Source organism: Myxine glutinosa, chromosome 2 (genome assembly GCF_964187855.1).
Source record: "Myxine glutinosa chromosome 2, kmMyxGlut1.1, whole genome shotgun sequence".
Taxonomy (NCBI): Eukaryota; Metazoa; Chordata; class Myxini; order Myxiniformes; family Myxinidae; genus Myxine; species Myxine glutinosa.
Window position 1 is genome coordinate 27,089,071 of NC_136262.1, and position 18,527 is coordinate 27,107,597.

At 45.1% G+C, this 18,527-nt stretch overlaps 1 protein-coding gene across 1 annotated transcript in view; it reads right to left on the reverse strand.

The window, feature by feature from the left end:
* Window positions 1–18,527, reverse strand: part of GOLM2 (golgi membrane protein 2) — an 84,718-nt gene that overhangs the window by 61,595 nt on the left and 4,596 nt on the right. Inside the window, exons 3-7 of the mRNA XM_078773028.1 lie at window positions 15,908–16,015; window positions 15,659–15,713; window positions 15,269–15,368; window positions 12,653–12,770; window positions 12,016–12,169 (exon numbers count right to left, since the gene is read on the reverse strand). Coding sequence (XP_078629154.1) covers window positions 12,016–12,169; window positions 12,653–12,770; window positions 15,269–15,368; window positions 15,659–15,713; window positions 15,908–16,015 — 535 coding nt within the window. The remainder of the gene's footprint in view (window positions 1–12,015; window positions 12,170–12,652; window positions 12,771–15,268; window positions 15,369–15,658; window positions 15,714–15,907; window positions 16,016–18,527) is intronic.

The following is an 18,527-nucleotide window of genomic DNA, read 5'->3' on the forward strand; positions in this document are numbered from 1 at the left end:
GAGGGGAGGGGGGAAGGGGAGAGGGTAGGGTGAAGGGGGAGGGGGGAGGAGGGAAGGGGAGGGGAGGGGGGAAGGGGAGAGGGTAGGGTGAAGGGGGACGGGGGTAGGGTGGAGGGGGAAGGGAGGGGAAAGGGAGGGGGAAGGGGAGGGGGGAAGGGGAGGACAGAGGGGGGCAGGGGGAGGGAAGGGGGAGGGGGAAGGGGAGGAAAGGAAGGGAGGGCCCAGTCAACAATGACGTTGCAGTTCTCATGGGAGGAGAGCAGCACAACAATCGCGACATCGTCCTGCATCTTCGCAACAACAGCACGAAGCGGATTTTGGAGACTCACCGATCCTGTGATGCCCTCCAGTACCGGCGTTGCCGGGCGGGGGAAGGGAGACCCGTACATTCCCAACCCATACATTCGCCCTCTCGACTCAAGCTCACTCGGACAAAAGCCTCGCAAAAAATTACACCGTGAAGGCCCAATGGCCATGTCTATGCCACTAATCAAGTACGTGAGCGAGTCTGGCGCATTGAATTGAAAATATATAGAACGCTCATACTCCGTGAAAAGTGTAGCCGCCGTGTCGCCATCTTGGTTAGCGCTATTCGCACGACTCGACCAACTCGCTTTGCAGATCTCGTTTGTTTTGAACGTGTCCCAGATTTTAAACGCGAGACAACTGTTAAAATGCCATTTTGTGCAGCAATAAACTGCTTCAATCGGTTAAGGAAGGGTTGTGGAAAGACGTTTCGCAGCTGTTGCAAAGACGTTTAATTCATAATCGCACAAAATCGACAAAACACGATCGCACAAAAGGTGAAAAAACGCAATCGCTTTTCGCTCTGAATTGCGTGCAAATCGGAAATTACGGAAATCACCATCGCCCACCATCGAGTGCCAATCAAGATGGCGCCCGGTAGCTGCATCTCCACCTATGTGGTGTGAATGGCAATGGTCATTCAATATATTTTCCGTTCAGTGGTCTGGCAGCGAGGATGGAACATCACGTGATCGCTCTGAGCGAACTGCTCTGGCACCGGCTGAGATTCCATGTATAATGTTCCTCGCTGAAATGCGCTGAGGTAAATATGAATAAAAAATATGGATCTCGTCAAATATTTTAGGTAGGCCATGTCCTTCCCAGGCTCAATGGCCATGTCTATGCCAAATATCAAGCACGTGAGCCTCTCCGTTTAGGAGTCTATCGGTAACATACATACATACACACACACACACACACACACACACACACACACACACACACACACACACACACACTGTGTTTTATTTATATAGATATCCAAGTCGAATTTGGCCAATACATCGAGCTCGTTTTTTCCTTTATGGTTATTCAGTAATGTCCGTCTACATCCCACCAGAATCTAACCATTAAGCTTAGTTACACAAATACCCACTGCTGTAGCAGTCACCAGATTCATTCTTCGCCGTTTACATCTTTATTATAATAGAGCAAACGTATATGGTTCGGTATGTATGTATGTATGTATGTATGTTGATATGCGACGAAAACGTCTTCTTCTTCTTCAAATAAAATTACGACCCTCTTAATTAACCCTCTTAATTGCGTCAAGACTGCTGAGACCCCTCAGAGTTCCGGTCTTGCCGGCGAGGTTTCGTTTATTCGCAGCTCTCCACGCTCTCCATCGAAATCGAAGTTAAGTAATTGTTCCCATTTGTATTTTCGTTATAACTATTTATTTTATGGTGTATGTACGTATATTGTGTCCCGAGGAAGATTTTTCGGTGCAAATCTTTCATACCTGTATAGAAAATCGTATCAATTCGTCTCGTGTCTTTTGAGGCCTGGTACAGTGTCCAACCTTGAGGCTTTGTTTTTCTCTCAGCGGTCCGTCGTTTGTGCTCCAATAACCTTCGTTCTCTGCTTTTCCCAGTCTTTTCACCCCATAGCCTACTGCCTTGTGTAAATCTCAACTTGGAAAAAAACAAAAAAACAAAAAAAACAAACATTTCCTTCTCTGTTCTTATTCTTTGTTCTCATTCGTTTATTCATTCTTATTCGTTCGTTCGTTCTTCGTACACGTGTTTCTCCCCCATTTCCCCAGATAGCTTTCACTGTTATTAACCCGACAATGTTTACTTTCCCCTCAAGTTCTGCATTCTGTCGTATATTATAACACCTTTTTCTTCTTCTTCTTTAGCAGCCTGCTTTCGACTTGATCACCAAATCTATTCATCCCAAAAAAAAATTCCATCTCTTATAGTGCCTTTTTTCTACATTCCCGAAACTCTCCTACACTCCATCCTCCATCCAGCGTCCTTAAACGTATTTTTGACTCGAAGGTCACAAGAAACTCATTTTGCAATAAATGTTCGTTTCCCATTAATCGTACACTTTATAAAATCCAATCTCACCCCTCCCCTCCAAATCTTCCCCATAACCCCTCCCCTCCAAATCTTCCCCATAACCCATCCCCTCCAAATCTTCCCCATCACCCCTCCCCTCCAAATCTTCCCCATCACCCATCCCTTTCAAATCTTCCCCCTTTCCCCTCCCCTCCTAATCCTCCCCATCACCCATCCATTTCAAATCTACCCCCTTGCCCCCTCCCTCCTAAACTACCCCCTCACCCCTCCCCTCCTAAACTACCCCCGAACCCCTCCCCTCCAAGACTCCCCCTCACCCCTCCCCTCCTAAACTCCTCCCCTCCAAATCTCCCCCATATCCCATCCCTTTCAAATCCCTCCCCTTGTCCCTTCCCTCCTAAACTCCCCCCTCGCCCCTCCCCTTCAAATCTCCCCACCCTCATTTCTTCTCAATTTCCCCCCTCTCACTCACCCTCCTCAAAGCGTCCTCCCCGCTTCTTCCCCCTTCCAACTCTCACCTCCATCTCCCCCAACCTTCTGCCTCGCTCTCCCCCCCCCCCCCCCCTCAAATAACACCTCATTGTGCCTCACCCAATCACAATCAAACCTTTTGTTCGCCCCATCCTTCCCTTTCTCCGAGATATTCTGAAATCTCTGACACACCTTCAACAGCTCTCCCTACCTCTTCCACCTCTTCCACATCTTCCACATCTTACCCTACCCCTCCTCCTCCCTGTTCTGTATCCGATGCTCCCCCTTCCTCTTCATTAACGGTATTGACCTCAAACATCCGGGGCCTTCGTTCAAACTTAACTGATCTCTCCATACAGGTTGCTTCTGTCAAACCAGACATGATCTGCTTAACAGAAACTTTCCTCCTTCATGATGTCTCTGATTCCTTAGTATCTCTCCCGGGTTACTCCCTCCTCCGGTATGATAGACCTGAGCCTCGTCCTGGAGGTGGGGTTGCTATCTTTATCAAAAACTCTCTTCCTCACTCGCCCTGCACTGCACTCTCTCCACCTCACCCCCAGGAATACCTCAGGCTATGGCTTCCCCTTCGCTCCCACCTCTTGTTCATATGTGTGTTGTACCGTCCACCAAACAGTGATGACTCCATCTACATCTCGCTGTCTGATAATATGGACCAACTTCTATCTACTCATCCCAACTCTCTCTTCCTCATATGTGGTGATTTAAATTGTCATCATGCCAGTTGGCTGGGTGTGGGTACCTCTCTCACCAGCCATGGCTCCTCAGCAAAGGACTTCTGTGACTCACTGGGACTGACACAATCTGTCAATTTCCCGACCCGGATCTCAGTCAACGGAGCATCTTCTCTTCTGGACTTGGTTATGACTAACTTCCCTGAAAATGTCTGCTGCTCTTCTTCTGCTCCAATCGGATCATCTGATCATGTGCTTGTTAAAGTGGACATCTCTCTGACCATTCTCAGGGAGCCTGCTCAGCGTCGACGAGTCTGGAATTTCACTCAGGCCAACTGGCATGGTCTTCAAGCAGCCATCAATCATCTGGACTGGTCTCCCATCTCTACCACCTCTGACTTCAACTCATCCTGGGAATTCTTCCAAAGTAAATTGCTCTCTCTCATGCACAGATTTATCCCATCTCGTCTTCAGTTGTCATACCCTTCCTCCCGTCCATGGTACACGGATTCTTGTGTAGGTGCAAAAACAGATCCTAGCAACTACAGACCAATCAGCCTTCTCCCAATTATCAGCAAAGTCATGGAATCCATCATTGCTTCGGATATGAAATCTTTCCTCTTCTCCAATGGCTTGATCTCTGATCATCAATTTGGTTTCAGACCAGGTCACTCTACTCTGGACATGCTGCTTCTGCCGTCTCAACAATGGATGGAGATCCTCAATGCCAAACAGGAAATTAGAGCTGTCTCCCTCGACATATCACGTGCCTTCGATACGGTCTGGCACCCCGCTCTGCTCACCAAACTCTCCTCCTTTGGTATCCATGGAAATCTCCACGCATGGCTGGCGGACTTCCTCTCTAGTCGTAGTCAACGTGTGGCCCTGAATGGGTTTCTCTCATCTCCTCTTCCTGTTCAGGCTGGAGTTCCCCAAGGCAGTGTTCTGGGCCCTGTGCTTTTTCTGGTCTTCATCAATGATCTCTCTGACTCTCCTGAAAATCCTCTCTATCTCTTTGCTGATGACTCCACTCTCTGCCGCTCCATTCCTCATCCCTCAGATCGGCAGTCTGCAGCCTCCTCACTTTCTGCAGACCTGGACAAAATCACAGACTGGGCAAACAAGTGAAACATGTCTTTCAATCCTGACAAATCCCACACTCTTACGATGTCTCTCCGAAAAGAGCGACTGGACAACCCTCCCATCAACTTTCTGAATAATCCTCTCCAAGAAGTTCTGTCACTCAAGCTTTTGGGTCTCACTATCTGCCATGATCTTTCCTGGGAAAACCACAGTTCCAAGCTGGCCTCCAAAGCCAGTCGCCGACTGGGCATCCTCCGTCGTGCGAAGTCCTTCCTTGGCACACCTGAGCTCCTCACCACATACAAGGCTTTCATCCGCAGCTCAATGGAGTACTGCTCTCCCCTCTGGGCTGGTGCTCCTGCCTCACACCTAGCTCGTCTTCACGCTGTTGAAACCAAAGCGTTCAGAATCATTGGAATCTCCCGCGATGACGCTATCTTCGAGGGCCTTTCACTTAATCACCGCAGGCAGGTTAGTGGTCTTTCCGTCTTCTACTGACTCCTCTCCAGCCTTGCTCCCCCAGCTCTCTCTGGGCTCTGTCCCCCAAATATTCCTGCAGGTCGCACAAGATCTGCCTGCAACCCTCTTATGGTTAAACTGCCAAAATCAAGACTCTCTGCTCACGTTCACTCCTTCATTCCTCTTTTCTCCCGCCTCTGGAACAAACTCCCTCACTCTCTTCAATGCCACTCCTCCCTCCAGGTCTTTAAAACGGCTGTTCACCACCATCTCTTATCTTACCCAATCCAAAACCTTGATCTTTTCTACCCCCGCTAATTTCACCCCAAATCCCCTTTTTTTAGGTGACTTTTGACTTCTTTCCTGGAAGTCCTTGTTGTCCTTGCGTTTTATACCTATCCTGCCTCCCCCCAGGCCCTCTCCCTCCAAAAACATCTCCCGATGTCCCTGCTCTCAAATGTTGTGTTTGTGTGCTTCCTCCCCTTCTCTCCCCATCTTGTCGACCGCTCCCCTTTTACTATACTTTGTTTGCTTGTTTGTTTGATAAATGTTAGCTCTTTCACGAGCCTCGACTCTGTATACAAAAAAAAAGAAAAGAAAAAAAAAAGACCTTTGGCGACCCTTTAATTCCCCCAAGACCCCAAAGACCCAAAACACCCCAAAGACACAAAACACCCCAAAGACCCAAAACACCCCAAAGACCCAAAACACCACAAGGACCCAAAATACCCTTCAAGGCCCTGAGGCTCAAAAAGACCCTGAAGACCCGGAAGACCCAAAACACCCGGAAGACCCAAAACACCCCGAAGAGCCAAAACACCCCGAAGACCCAAAACACACCCGAAGACCCAAAACACCCCCAAAGACCCAAAACACCCCCAAAGACCCAAAACACCCCCAAATACCCAAAACACCCCGAAGACACAAAACACCCCGAAGACCCAAAACACCCCGAAGACCCAAAACACTCCGAAGACCCAAAACACCCCAAAGACCCAAAACACCCCGAAGACCCAAAACACCGCAAGACCCAAAACACCGCAAGACCCAAAACACCGCAAGACCCAAAACACCGCAAGACCCAAAACACCGCAAGACCCAAAACACCGCAAGACCCAAAACACCGCAAGACCCAAAACACCGCAAGACCCATAACACCCCAAAGACCCAAAACACCCCGAATACCCAAAACACCCCGAATACCCAAAACACCCCGAATACCCAAAACACCCCGAATACCCAAAACACCCCAAATACCCAAAACACCCCAAATACCCAAAACACCCCAAATACCCAAAACACCCCGAATACCCAAAACACCCCGAATACCCAAAACACCCCGAATACCCAAAACACCCCGAAGACCAAAAAAGCCCCTGAAGACCCCGCAGACCCAAAAGCCTCTGAAGACACCAAAGACCAAAAATACCCTGAAGACCCAAAATACCCTAAAAGGCCCAGAAGATCCAAAAGACCCTGAAGACCCATGGTTTGAGATCTCGGAGACGGTGGCAGGGATTTTCGAAGCTCCACACGGTCTCCACGTTTTTCGAAGTTAAGTCTGTTCACAATTGTATTTTGTCGAAACTGTATTTATCTTTCGGTGTGTGAAGTTATTGTGTGCAACTTTGGTTGTTTCTCGGTGTTTATCTTTCATAAATTGATCGTCTGTTTGCCTCGTCGCGAGCAAGGCCTTTGCCGCGTCGCGAACGATTTGAAATCGAAGTTAAGTGATTGTTCCCATTTGTATTTTCGTTAAAACTGTATTTATTTATGGTGTTGTCCGTATATTGCGTCCCGACGAAGATTTTTCGTTGTAAATCTTTCATACCTGTATTGAAAATCGTGTTAATTCGTGTCGTGTCTTGAGGCCTTGTACAGTGTACACTGTACAACCTTGAGGCTTTGTTTTTCTCTCAGCGGTCCGTCGTTTGTGATCCAATAACTTTCGTTCTCTGTATTCCCAGTCTTTTCACCCATAGCCTACTTCCTTGTGTAAATCTCAACTCAAAAAAAAAAAAAAAAAAAAAAAAAAAAAAAAAAAAAACATTTCCTTCTCTGTTCTCATTCGTTTATTCATTCTTATTCGTTCGTTCGTTCTTCGACACGTGTTTCTCCCATTTCCCCAGATAGTTTTCACTGTTATTAACCTTCAATGTTTACACTTTCCCCTCAAGTTATGTATTCTGTCATATATTATAACACCTTTTCTTCTTCTTCTTTAAAAGGCTGCTTTCAACTTGCTCACCAAATCAATTCATCCCAAAATAAATATCCATCTCCTATAGTGCCTTTTTTCTACATTCCCTAAACTCTCCTGCACTCCATCCTCCATCCAGCGTCCTTAAACGTATTTTTAACTCGAAGGTCACAAGAAACTAATTTTGCAATAAATGTTCGTTTCCCATAAATCGTACACTTTCTAAAATCCAATCTCACCCCTTCCCTCCAAATCTTCCCCATAACCCCTCCCCTCCAAATCTTCCCCATCACCCCTCCCCTCCAAATCTTCCCCATCACCCATCCCTTTCAAATCTCCCCCCTTGCCCCCTCCCTCCTAAACTACCCCCTCACCCCTCCCCGCCAAGACGCCCCCTCGCCCCTCCCCTCCTAGACTCCTCCCTCACCCCTCCCCTCCAAATCTCCCCCATATCCCATCCCTTTCAAATCCCTCCCCTTGTCCCTTCCCTCCCAAACTCCCCCCTCACCCCTCCCCTTCAAATCTCCCCACCCTCATTGCTTCTCAATTTCCCCCCTCTCACTCCCCCTCCTCAAAGCGTCCTCCCCGCTTCTTCCCCCTTCCAACTCTCACCTCCATCTCCCCCAACCTTCTGCCTCGCTCTTCCCCCTCCTCAAATAACACCTCATTATGCCTCACCCAATCACCATCAAACCTTTTGTCCGCCCCATCCTTCCTTCTCCGAGCTATTCTGAACTCTCTGACACACCTTCAACAGCTCTCCCTACCTCTTCCACCTCTTACCCTACCCATCCTCTCCCCTGTTCTGTATCTGATGCTCCCCCTTCCTCTTCATTAACGGTATGGACCTCAAACATCCGGGGCCTTCGTTCAAACTTAACTGATCTCTCCATACAGGTTGCTTCTGTCAAACCAGACGTGATCTGCTTAACAGAAACTTTCCTCCTTTATGATGTCTCCGATTCCTTAGTATCTCTCCCGGGCTACTCCCTCCTCCGGTACGATAGACCTGAGCCTCGTCCTGGAGGTGGGGTTGCTATCTTTATCAAAAACTCTCTTCCTCACTCGCCCTGCACTGCACTCTCTCCACCTCACCCCCAGGAATACCTCTGGCTACGGCTTCCCCTTCGCTCCCACCTCTTGTTCATATGTGTTGTACCGTCCACCAAACAGTGATGACTCCATCTACATCTCGCTGTCTGATAATATGGACCAACTTCTATCTACTCATCCCAACTCTCTCTTCCTCATATGTGGTGATTTCAACTGTCCTCATGTCAGTTGGCTGGGTGTGGGTACCTCTCTCACCAGCCATGGCTCCTCAGCAAAGGACTTCTGCGACTCACTGGGACTGACACAATCTGTCAATTTCCCGACCCGGATCTCAGTCAACGGAACATCTTCTCTTCTGGACTTGGTTATGACTAACTTCCCTGAAAATGTCTGCTGCTCTTCTTCTGCTCCAATCGGATCATCTGATCATGTCCTTGTTAAAGTGGACATCTCTCTGACCATCCTCAGGGAGCCTGCTCAGCGTCGACGAGTCTGGCATTTCACTCAGGCCAACTGGCACGGTCTTCAAGCAGCCATCAATCATCTGGACTGGTCTCCCATCTCTACCACCCCTGACATCAACTCATCCTGGGAATTCTTCCAAAGTAAATTGCTCTCTCTCATGCACAGATTTATCCCATCTCGTCTTCAGTTGTCATACCCTTCCTCCCGTCCATGGTACACGGAATCTTGTGGTGAGGCTGTTGCCCAGAAACAACTTGCCTTCGTCTCCTGGAAAGCAAATCCAACGGAAGGAAATCTCATTTCCTTTCACAAAGTCCGAAACAAGTGTGTGTCCACCCTCAGGAGAGCCAGGAAACAATATCTCTCCGTTCTCAAGACCGAACTCTCTTATCTGTCTCCCTCTTCCAAATCCTGGTGGCGTCTGGTCAAATCCGTTTCTGGTGTTTGTTCCTCCTCCATCCCCTCCCTTACCTCAAACGGCTACACAGCTGACTCCGCACCTGAAAAATCTGAATGCCTCAACTCTGTGTTTGCCTCTAAATCTTGTGTCCCAAACCCATCCCTCTCTGTACCCACCATACCCAGTCGTACCCTGCTGCTCCTGGACTCCGTGCCTTTCCTCCTGACAAGGTGGAAAAGTTTCTGTCAACCCTCGACTCTGATTCTGCAACTGGACCCGACGGCATCAGCCCACGGGTCCTAAAATCCTGCTCTGCCGCTCTATCTCACCCTCTCTCTGTTCTCTTCACCCTCTCTTTTGCTCAAGGTCAACTGCCATCTGCTTGGAAATCAGCCAACATCACCGCTTTGCACAAAAAAGGTGCAAAAACAGATCCTAGCAACTACAGACCAATCAGCCTTCTCCCAATTATCAGCAAAGTCATGGAATCCATCATTGCTTCGGATATGAAATCCTTCCTCTTCTCCAATGGCTTGATCTCTGATCATCAATTTGGTTTCAGACCAGGTCACTCTACTCTGGACATGATGCTTCTGCTGTCTCAACAATGGATGGAGGTCCTCAATGCCAAACAGGAAATTAGAGCTGTCTCCCTCGACATATCACGTGCCTTCGACACGGTCTGGCACCCCGCTCTGCTCACCAAACTCTCCTCCTTTGGTATCCATGGAAATCTCCACGCATGGCTGGCGGACTTCCTCTCTAGTCGTCGTCAACGTGCGGCCCTGAATGGGTTTCTCTCATCTCCTCTTCCTGTTCAGGCTGGAGTTCCCCAAGGCAGTGTTCTGGGCCCCGTGCTTTTTCTGGTCTTCATCAATGATCTCTCTGACTCTCTTGAAAATCCTCTCTATCTCTTTGCTGATGACTCCACTCTCTGCCGCTCCATTCCTCTTCTCTCAGATCAGCAGTCTGCAGCCTCCTCACTCTCTGAAGACTTGGACAAAATCACAGACTGGTCAAACAAGTGGAACATGTCTTTCAATCCTGACAAATCTCACACTCTTACTATGTCTCTCCGAAAAGATCGACTGGACAACCCTCCCATCTAATTTCTCAACAATCCTCCAAGAAGTTCTGTCGCTCAAGCTTTTGGGTCTCACAATCTGCCATGATCTTTCTTGGGAAAACCACATTTCCAAGCTGGCCTCCAAAGCCAGTCGCCGACTGGGCATCCTCCGTCGTGCGAAATCCTTCCTCGGCACACCTGAGCTCCTCACCACATACAAGGCTTTCATCCGCAGCTCAATGAAATACTGTTCTCCCCTATGGGCCGGTGCTCCTGCCTCACATCTAGCTCGGCTTCACGCTGTTGAAACCAAAGCTTTCAGAATTATTGGAATCTCCCGCGATGAAGCTATCTCTGAGGGCCTTTCACTCACTCACCGCAGGCAGGTAGGTGGTCTTTCTGTCTTCTACCGACTCCTCTCCGGCCTTGCACCCTCAGCTCTCTCTGTGCTCTGTCCCCCAAATATTCCTACAGGTCGCACAAAATCTGCCAGCAACCCTCTGATGGTTAAACTGCCGAAATCTCGGCTCTCTGCTCACCTTCACTCCTTCATTCCTCTTTTCTCCCGCCTCTGGAACAAACTCCCTCACTCCCTTCAATCCCACTCCTCCCTCCAGGTCTTTAAAACAGCTGTTCACCACCATCTCTTATCTTCCCCCATCCAAAACCTTGATCTTTTCTACCCCCGCTAATTCACCCCAGATCCACCTTGTTTGAAATTCCAACTTCTTTCCTGGAAGTCCTGGCAGTGTCCATATGTTTTATACCTCTCCCACCGCCCCCTTCCCATGCCCCCCCCCCCCCAAAGCCCTCGCCCTCTCTCAGATCTCTCGATGTCTCCATGTCTCTCGGTCCCTGCTCTCAAATGTTGCGTTTGTGTCCTTCCCCCTCTCTCCCCATCTTGTCTGCCGCTCCCGATGTTATATGTTTTATGTGTCGGTTTGTCTTTCTGTGTGATTAATGTTCGCTCTTTCACGAGCCTCGATCTTGTATACAAAAAAAAAAAAAAAAAAAAAAAAAAAGACCCAAATGGCCCTGAAGACCCAAAACACAATGAAGACCCAAAAGACACCGAAATGGTCAAAGATGCCTACCCCTCTGAAATGACGGGTGGTGAGGCGCGCAGAGCATGCCGCCGAATCACGCTAGTTCTATTGAACAAAATGTTGACCTCAAGTTGTGACTTTGACTTCTGATTTACAGACCAAAACGAAATGGATAAATCCCTGTCCAAGGCCAAACACACCTGCAAAGTCTCATAAATTGACACACTCATTAGTAACAGATATCCACACAGAGCAGACAACACCAACACCAACACCAACAACAACAACAGGCATTTTAAGGCCATTTTCTCTGCTAGAGGGGGGGTTAGCCTTGCGGTCCCCATGACAATCTTCACCATTTTGCCCTATTTTCTGCATCTCCCCTTGTTAACCCCCTTGCCACACAGAGCAGAACAATTACAAATTGCCCTGTCCCTGTTAGCACATCTTAGATTTAAAACAGAATCCACGTACAATAAGACTGGACTGGGAACAAACTATCAGACGAAAGTCGAATTTAAAAGCTACGTACAAAGGTGATTAAACAAACCCTCCACACAAATGTGATAAAAACTTTGAAATGAATTGATGTGGAACAAGTGACCTATGTGAAGAAAAACAACCACCTTTTTCCCCTGCTATCTTGCAACAGTTCCTCAACCCACAACTTTGTTTCTTGGTCAAACGCAAGTTGAAAAATGCAGTAACAATCAATCAGTTGTAAACAGCAATAAGAAAACTAACCTGTCAGAGGCAGTTTGATGACTTTGGCAAGGACAGGTTCTTTGTCTGCAGCTTTTGGAACATCTTTGCCCTCCATCAAATTTTTACCGTCGTTTACTCCACGGACAGCTTTCCCTTCCTCTTTGTCATCCTTCACAAGTTTTGAAGATGGTGGCTGTCAATGAGCAAGTGAAGCAAAGCAGGTAAATGTCAAAAAGTGATACAACTTTGTTATTCCTCCATGGAGGGCTGAAGCATGAAGACAATTGAATCACATCTCAGATTACGATCAAAACAAGGCCAATGCTTCAACTGCAAAATTGCAAGTTGGACCCCAGCAGCCCGCAAAGCAAACTAACTGGTACAAGCACTTGTCACCAAGGTGGCAAAAATGGTTAACAGAAAGTTCCGGCTCAAATTCCACTGTTATGCAAACGTCTTTGTACTCCTTGCTATATGAGATTATGCTGTCACAAATACTAAATCAAAGTAGCCTTTTTGTTTGCTTTCACCTGCAAACTATAGTTCATATTGCAGCAAACTGCAAGCTTTCCCAAAGTTCAGAGGCATATTCCAAATACAAGCTTAAAAATAGATATGCAACTCAATCTGTGATGGCGACTCAAGCGGTGCAATCCCATCCGTGCAGGTTTATTACCTTGTGATGCAAATGGTTCCCAACACCTTTGGTAAAAGTGTCAGGCATGTAATTCTTAGTCCTTAATGGTTTGATGCAACTCTCCTTAAGAGCCTTTAGCTCCTTTAGACACAGTTCACTGTGGAATAGAAGTAATGGTTTTGGAGAACCACTATAAATACATGGTCATCATCATCATAATCATCATCATCATCATCATACGACTGTCAATGAAATCTGGCTTTGAGCATTTGGGACGAGACAGATATATACATTAAAAGTATGACATCAGTACAGAACACAAAAGTTAGAGTGAATAAATGATGACCATGAATAAAAATAAATGCATTAGAAGATAACGACAAAATAAATTACTAGAAACCTTCCAAAAATATATAGTGTGGTGCAAAAGTATGAGTCCAGTCAGTCGGAAATTTATTAATTGAAAGGTGGTAACAAAAGAAATCATTGTAATATGAAACTTCAAGCACTTTCAAGGGGTTTCCATGAACTTTAAAGGATATAACAGTGATAATAGAAAAGAAAAAAAAATCAAATCTGTTTCATATGATCAATAAATCAGTGTGACCCCCATTTTGCTCTATTTGGGATTGATTTAATTACTTTATGGATCAGGTTTGAAACAATATTTTTCCCAACAGTGTTGAATGCACTTCAGAGCATAGTCAGACTGCTCACATAAATTTTATCTCTCCCAAATGTATTCACTCTTTATTTATTCTATTTGAGCAAAGTGTCAGCAAAATGATTTTCATTTTTTTTCCTTAAATCCAAGATGGCCACCATACCATGTAACTGATGTTATAGTTTGCAAAAAAAAATCCTCATGTATACTTAATCATACGTGTGAAGTTTCGAATGAATCAGTCAAGAGGTTCTGGAGATATGGATTTTCAAATACTTTTTTCTTAAATCCAATATGGCCACCTTACCACGTGACTGATGACGACATTGTTTAGAAACATTTTTCCTCATGGGGAGTTGATCAAAGATATGAAATTTCGTATTGATCCGTTCAGCAGTTCTGGAGAAGATGATGTTTAAAAGCTTTCCTTAAAACCAAGATGGTCACCATATCACGTGACTGATGACGTCATAGTTTACAAATATTTTTCCCACATCAGTAGTTCATGATATGTATGACATTTCACATTGATCTGTTGAGCGGTACTCCGGAAAAGTTTATTTAATTTTTTGCTTAAATTCAAGGTGGGGGTCAAACCACATGACTGATGGCATCATAGTTTGCAAATACTTTCCTGCAACGGAATGTAAATATGTGTTCCCAGCTTCGTATCGATCAGATAAGCAGTTTCGAAGAGGATTTTTTATTTTTTTTATTTTTTAATCCAATATGGCCGCCAAACCATGTTACCGATGACGTATCTTTTCACCAACTTTTATCCCCATGGCTTGGTCATCATATTTGTAAAATTTTGCGTTGACCCATTCAGTGGTTCCAGAGAAGAAGAAGTTTAAAGTTTAAGACGGCATATGCAATGACAGCCAATGCAAGTCGAAATCGCAAAAACAAAATTCATGTTGCTTAAGTTACATTGGTATCTATAAATGAGTTAAAGGTTCGAAGAGCTAGCTTTTACTGCTTTCTCGGAATCGTCTCCACAAAATGTGTGAGAATAATAATCCTTAGAAGAACAATAGGCTTCCAGTGGGATTCTTCATCCTTCATTCATTTTCATTCATTCATTCATTCATCTTAAATATTATAAATAATGTGTTTCAAATTGCAATTTGAGAAAGCTTGGCATTGATTTAGACTCGTACTTTTTCACCCTACTGTATATATTTTTCTTTTTTTATAAAGAAATCACAAAGCAAAACAATCGGTAAATACAAACAATACAAAGCAAATGTGAAAATTTTCCATTATCTTTGTAACAAAAACATATCATTCAAAATCATCATGCATGTGCACATTCACAAGTCAAAGTAAAACGACACTCGGTAGCGAGCTTATCTCCTTCAGGCTGAACAGTTTAGTTTTATATCCCACGGAGAGGTCAGATCTGGATCCGGACCTCAACCAAAATCCAATCGGCTTGTTCTTGTCACTTACCCATCTCACCCACCAAGTTTTGTCACAAGTCATCCACAACTTCTTGAAACATCATGCTACATATTGTTTCTGGCCCTATCAGTCAATAGTGAAGAATCACTAAGAAAAAAATATTAAAAATGATCGTATCCGGATCCGGATCCAGATCTTCACCAAAATTGAATAGATTCGTCTTTGTCACACACCCAACCTGTCCACCACCTTTTGCCCGAATCCTGAACTTTTTGAAACATCGTGCTATATATTGTTTTTTTTCCCGATCTCTAAATAGTGAAGAATCACCAAAAACAATTCTCAGATCCAGATCCAGACATTCACCAAAATCTAATAATTTGGTCCTTGTCACACACATAACCTGCCTAGCAAGTTTCATCCAAATCCGTCCACAATTTTTTGAGATATCCTGTTCACAAACAAACAAAGACAGGGGTGAAAACAACCTCCATCCGCCCTCGGTAGTGGAGGTAATAATCTGCACATTTCACTTTGATTTGCAAGATTTTAAACCGCATTTTAACAAGTGACTGGACAAAACTGACCTTGGAGAAATGTCGTTCTTCATTTCTGAACAATTAATCTTGTATACTTCATATTTCTGAAGCAGGTTTTCAGATTCCTTTTTCAGGGTAGCAAACTTGTCTGAAAGTTTTTATTTTTTTTAAAAACAAAAAACATTGAAGACATTTTATTATTTAAAAGTCCAAAACAAAAAAACCATAGATCAAAATACCTTGAAATATAAATCAATAAATCAAATTCCAAAGCTCTTTTGCCTTAAAATTAATCTCCCCTTTGCCTTAAAAAATGAAATCTTACAGTAATGTTATTTTAAACAATCTGAACAACGAAATGTAATGCAAAGAATTCACAACGCATGAACGTTCCAAATGTTTAGTGGACCTTCCACCCCCAACCCAAAAAGTTTTTACCTTGCTGATGTTTTAACAACATCTTGAGTTCTGTGACGTTATTCTCAGCATTCATCTAGAATGCCATTGTGGCAGGGAAGGGGATGGGAGTGGTGTGGGAGGATTACAGATTTAACACAGGCATTATGGTAGCATGACCAATATCTTACAATGTACACGGAATGAAAAAGGTAAAACAACATTCAGCATCAATTTAAACAAGTCATTTCCAGCACCCCCATGAGGACAGAGTACAATCAATTGATTTACCTTCTCCAGCTTGCATTTATCTATCAACACGTCCTTGGCATTCAGTGCATTGGTCATCTGCTCAATCTCATCTTTTGTGGTCAATGCATCCTGCTTGTGGTGTTCCACCTGCAATCGCATATAGCTGTAATTCAAATGTACAACCGCAGGTAAAGGCCGGGTTTAACCGGCAGCATGCCAAAGCCTTTAGAGTGCATGACATACTGAACCGTTGTAAAGTCTCAACTGCGCATACATTCTCTCTAAATCTTGCACACCTTTTAGTCCAGAAAACATGTCATCCTGTCACTTTTGGTATCTTTTAAATGCAATTTTTATGCATCGACCTCTACATTCCTGATCCTAAATAAGAAAAGATAAATCACCTAACAAACAATCACCGACAATATTTTTCACCTGCAATCACCTGCATTGCACCTTCATTATAATCAGTATTAATCACCAACAATCCAATGGAATGCTGCCTTCTTTCACCACCAGATTATAGATCTCTGTCATTCCATTCACACCCAACTTCCCGTTGCATTCAACATATCTCCCACAACTCCCGTCGACCCTCCCGCTTTTCTACTCTTCATTGCTTTTATCGCTTCCTCAATTACCTTCTCAATTATCTTCTCTGCCGGTCCTAAAACTGGGTTACTCTCTATGTTGCCATCCCATTCATTCTCTGCATTCAACAACATTTCCATATATCTCTTCCATCTTCATTTAATTCCATCTGGGTCCACAACGATTTATCCCACTTCATCCTTCAAACAACTCGCCCCATCACATCGCACCTCTCTTTCACTACCTGCTTTGCAATCCTGAATACCGCTCTCTGACCCTCTTCCAAATCAAAGCGTTTTCTGAACATTTTCCTATATGCCTCCTGCACCTTTGTTACCTCTTTCTTTGCAGCCTTATAACTTTCATGCTCTGCCTCTTCTGCCCATGTACCCTTTGCCTTCTGCCACTCCTTGAACTTCTTCCTCTTCTCGTCAATCCTCTTTCCAACTTCATCATCCCACCACCATGTTTCCGAATGCCTCGGTGGTCCTTTTGTCCATCCACATACCTCGCCAACGGCTCCCAACAGACGAGCTTTCATTGACATCCAACCACTTTCAAGCTCAACTAAATCATCCTCTACCATACTCAGCCTCTCTTTTAAAGCCTCCATCACTGTCACCTCTTTCAACCTCCACACCTTCATTCTCGGTTGGTATTTCACCCGCCGAGTTCTCCTCGCACATTTCACCCTTATTTTGCAGACAACCAAGTGGTGCTGTGAAACAGCCACCTCCCCCGGGATCATCTTTGTGTCCCAGAGGTGCCCCCTATCTCGCCTATACACCATCAGGTAGTCAACGGTTGTCGTTGACCCACATGACGTATATGTAACAAGCTTATTATCCTCTTTCTGGAACTTACAAATCAAATCAACAAACCAGCTCCATCAGCAAACTCCAAAATCCTTTCACCTTCTCCATTCCTCACACCATATCCGTAATCCCCATGAACTCCCTCAAAACCGTCTATGTTCCTTCCCACATGTCCATTTAGGTCTCCTCCTACCACAACAACTTCCTCATCTTTCACGTTCCATCAGCTTCTCTATCGCACACCAGAACTTGTCCTTCTCTTCATCGCTCCGACCAACCTGCGGAGCATAACCCGAGATGACTAAGGGATTTCCAATCATCATTTTCACCATCATCAACCTGTCACTCACTCTGGTCACACTCACCACACTGTCTACAAACTCCTCAGAAGACACGACACCAACACCATGCACGCCTTCCGAGCACCCTTGCCACACAAACTTTTATTTCTGTCCTTGTCTATCCTTCAGCATTCTCACACCACTTCCCTTCCATCTCGTCTCCTGCACACAACATATGTCCACTCTTCTTCTGACCAATACTTCCACCACTTCTCCTGATCTCCCTGTCATTGTCCCTACATTCCATGTCCCAAACCTCAGAAACCGATCTCCACATGGGGCATCAGACGTTTCGTCATCATAAATGGAGTGATTTCCACCCTTGCTTCGATCTGGTTCCCCACCTTGATTTTTGACGAGAGGGGGTGAGGACTGTACTTCACGGGTATCTCCACGGGGTACTTCGGCTGTACCCTGCCCATATGTAATTGTAATTGTCATGGTTCCCTTTTTGAGGCAATGTGTTATGGCCGGATGCCCTTCCTGACGCCATCCCTTTTAGTCGCCTCTTAGGACACGCAGGGATACAGTGTACCTATTCTAAACCGGGGTACACACAGGTAACATGACTGATGTCATAGTTTGCAAATATTTCCCCCCATTGGAATGTAAATGTTGACTGGTGATGGTTGTTTTCACAAACTTTCATCCACATGTCTCGGTGATTTTATTTGTAAAATTTCACATTGATTCATTCAGTGGTTCTGGAGAAGATGTTCAAATTTTATGATGTCATTGGCAATGGCAGCCAATACGTCAAAATTGCAAAAACAAAATTCATGATGAACTAAGTTACATTGGTATCTATTAATGAGTTAAAGTTTTGTGGAGCCAGCTATAATGGTTTTCTCGGAATAGTCTCCACAAAATGTGTGAGAATAATAATAATCCTTAAAAGAACAATAGGCTTAC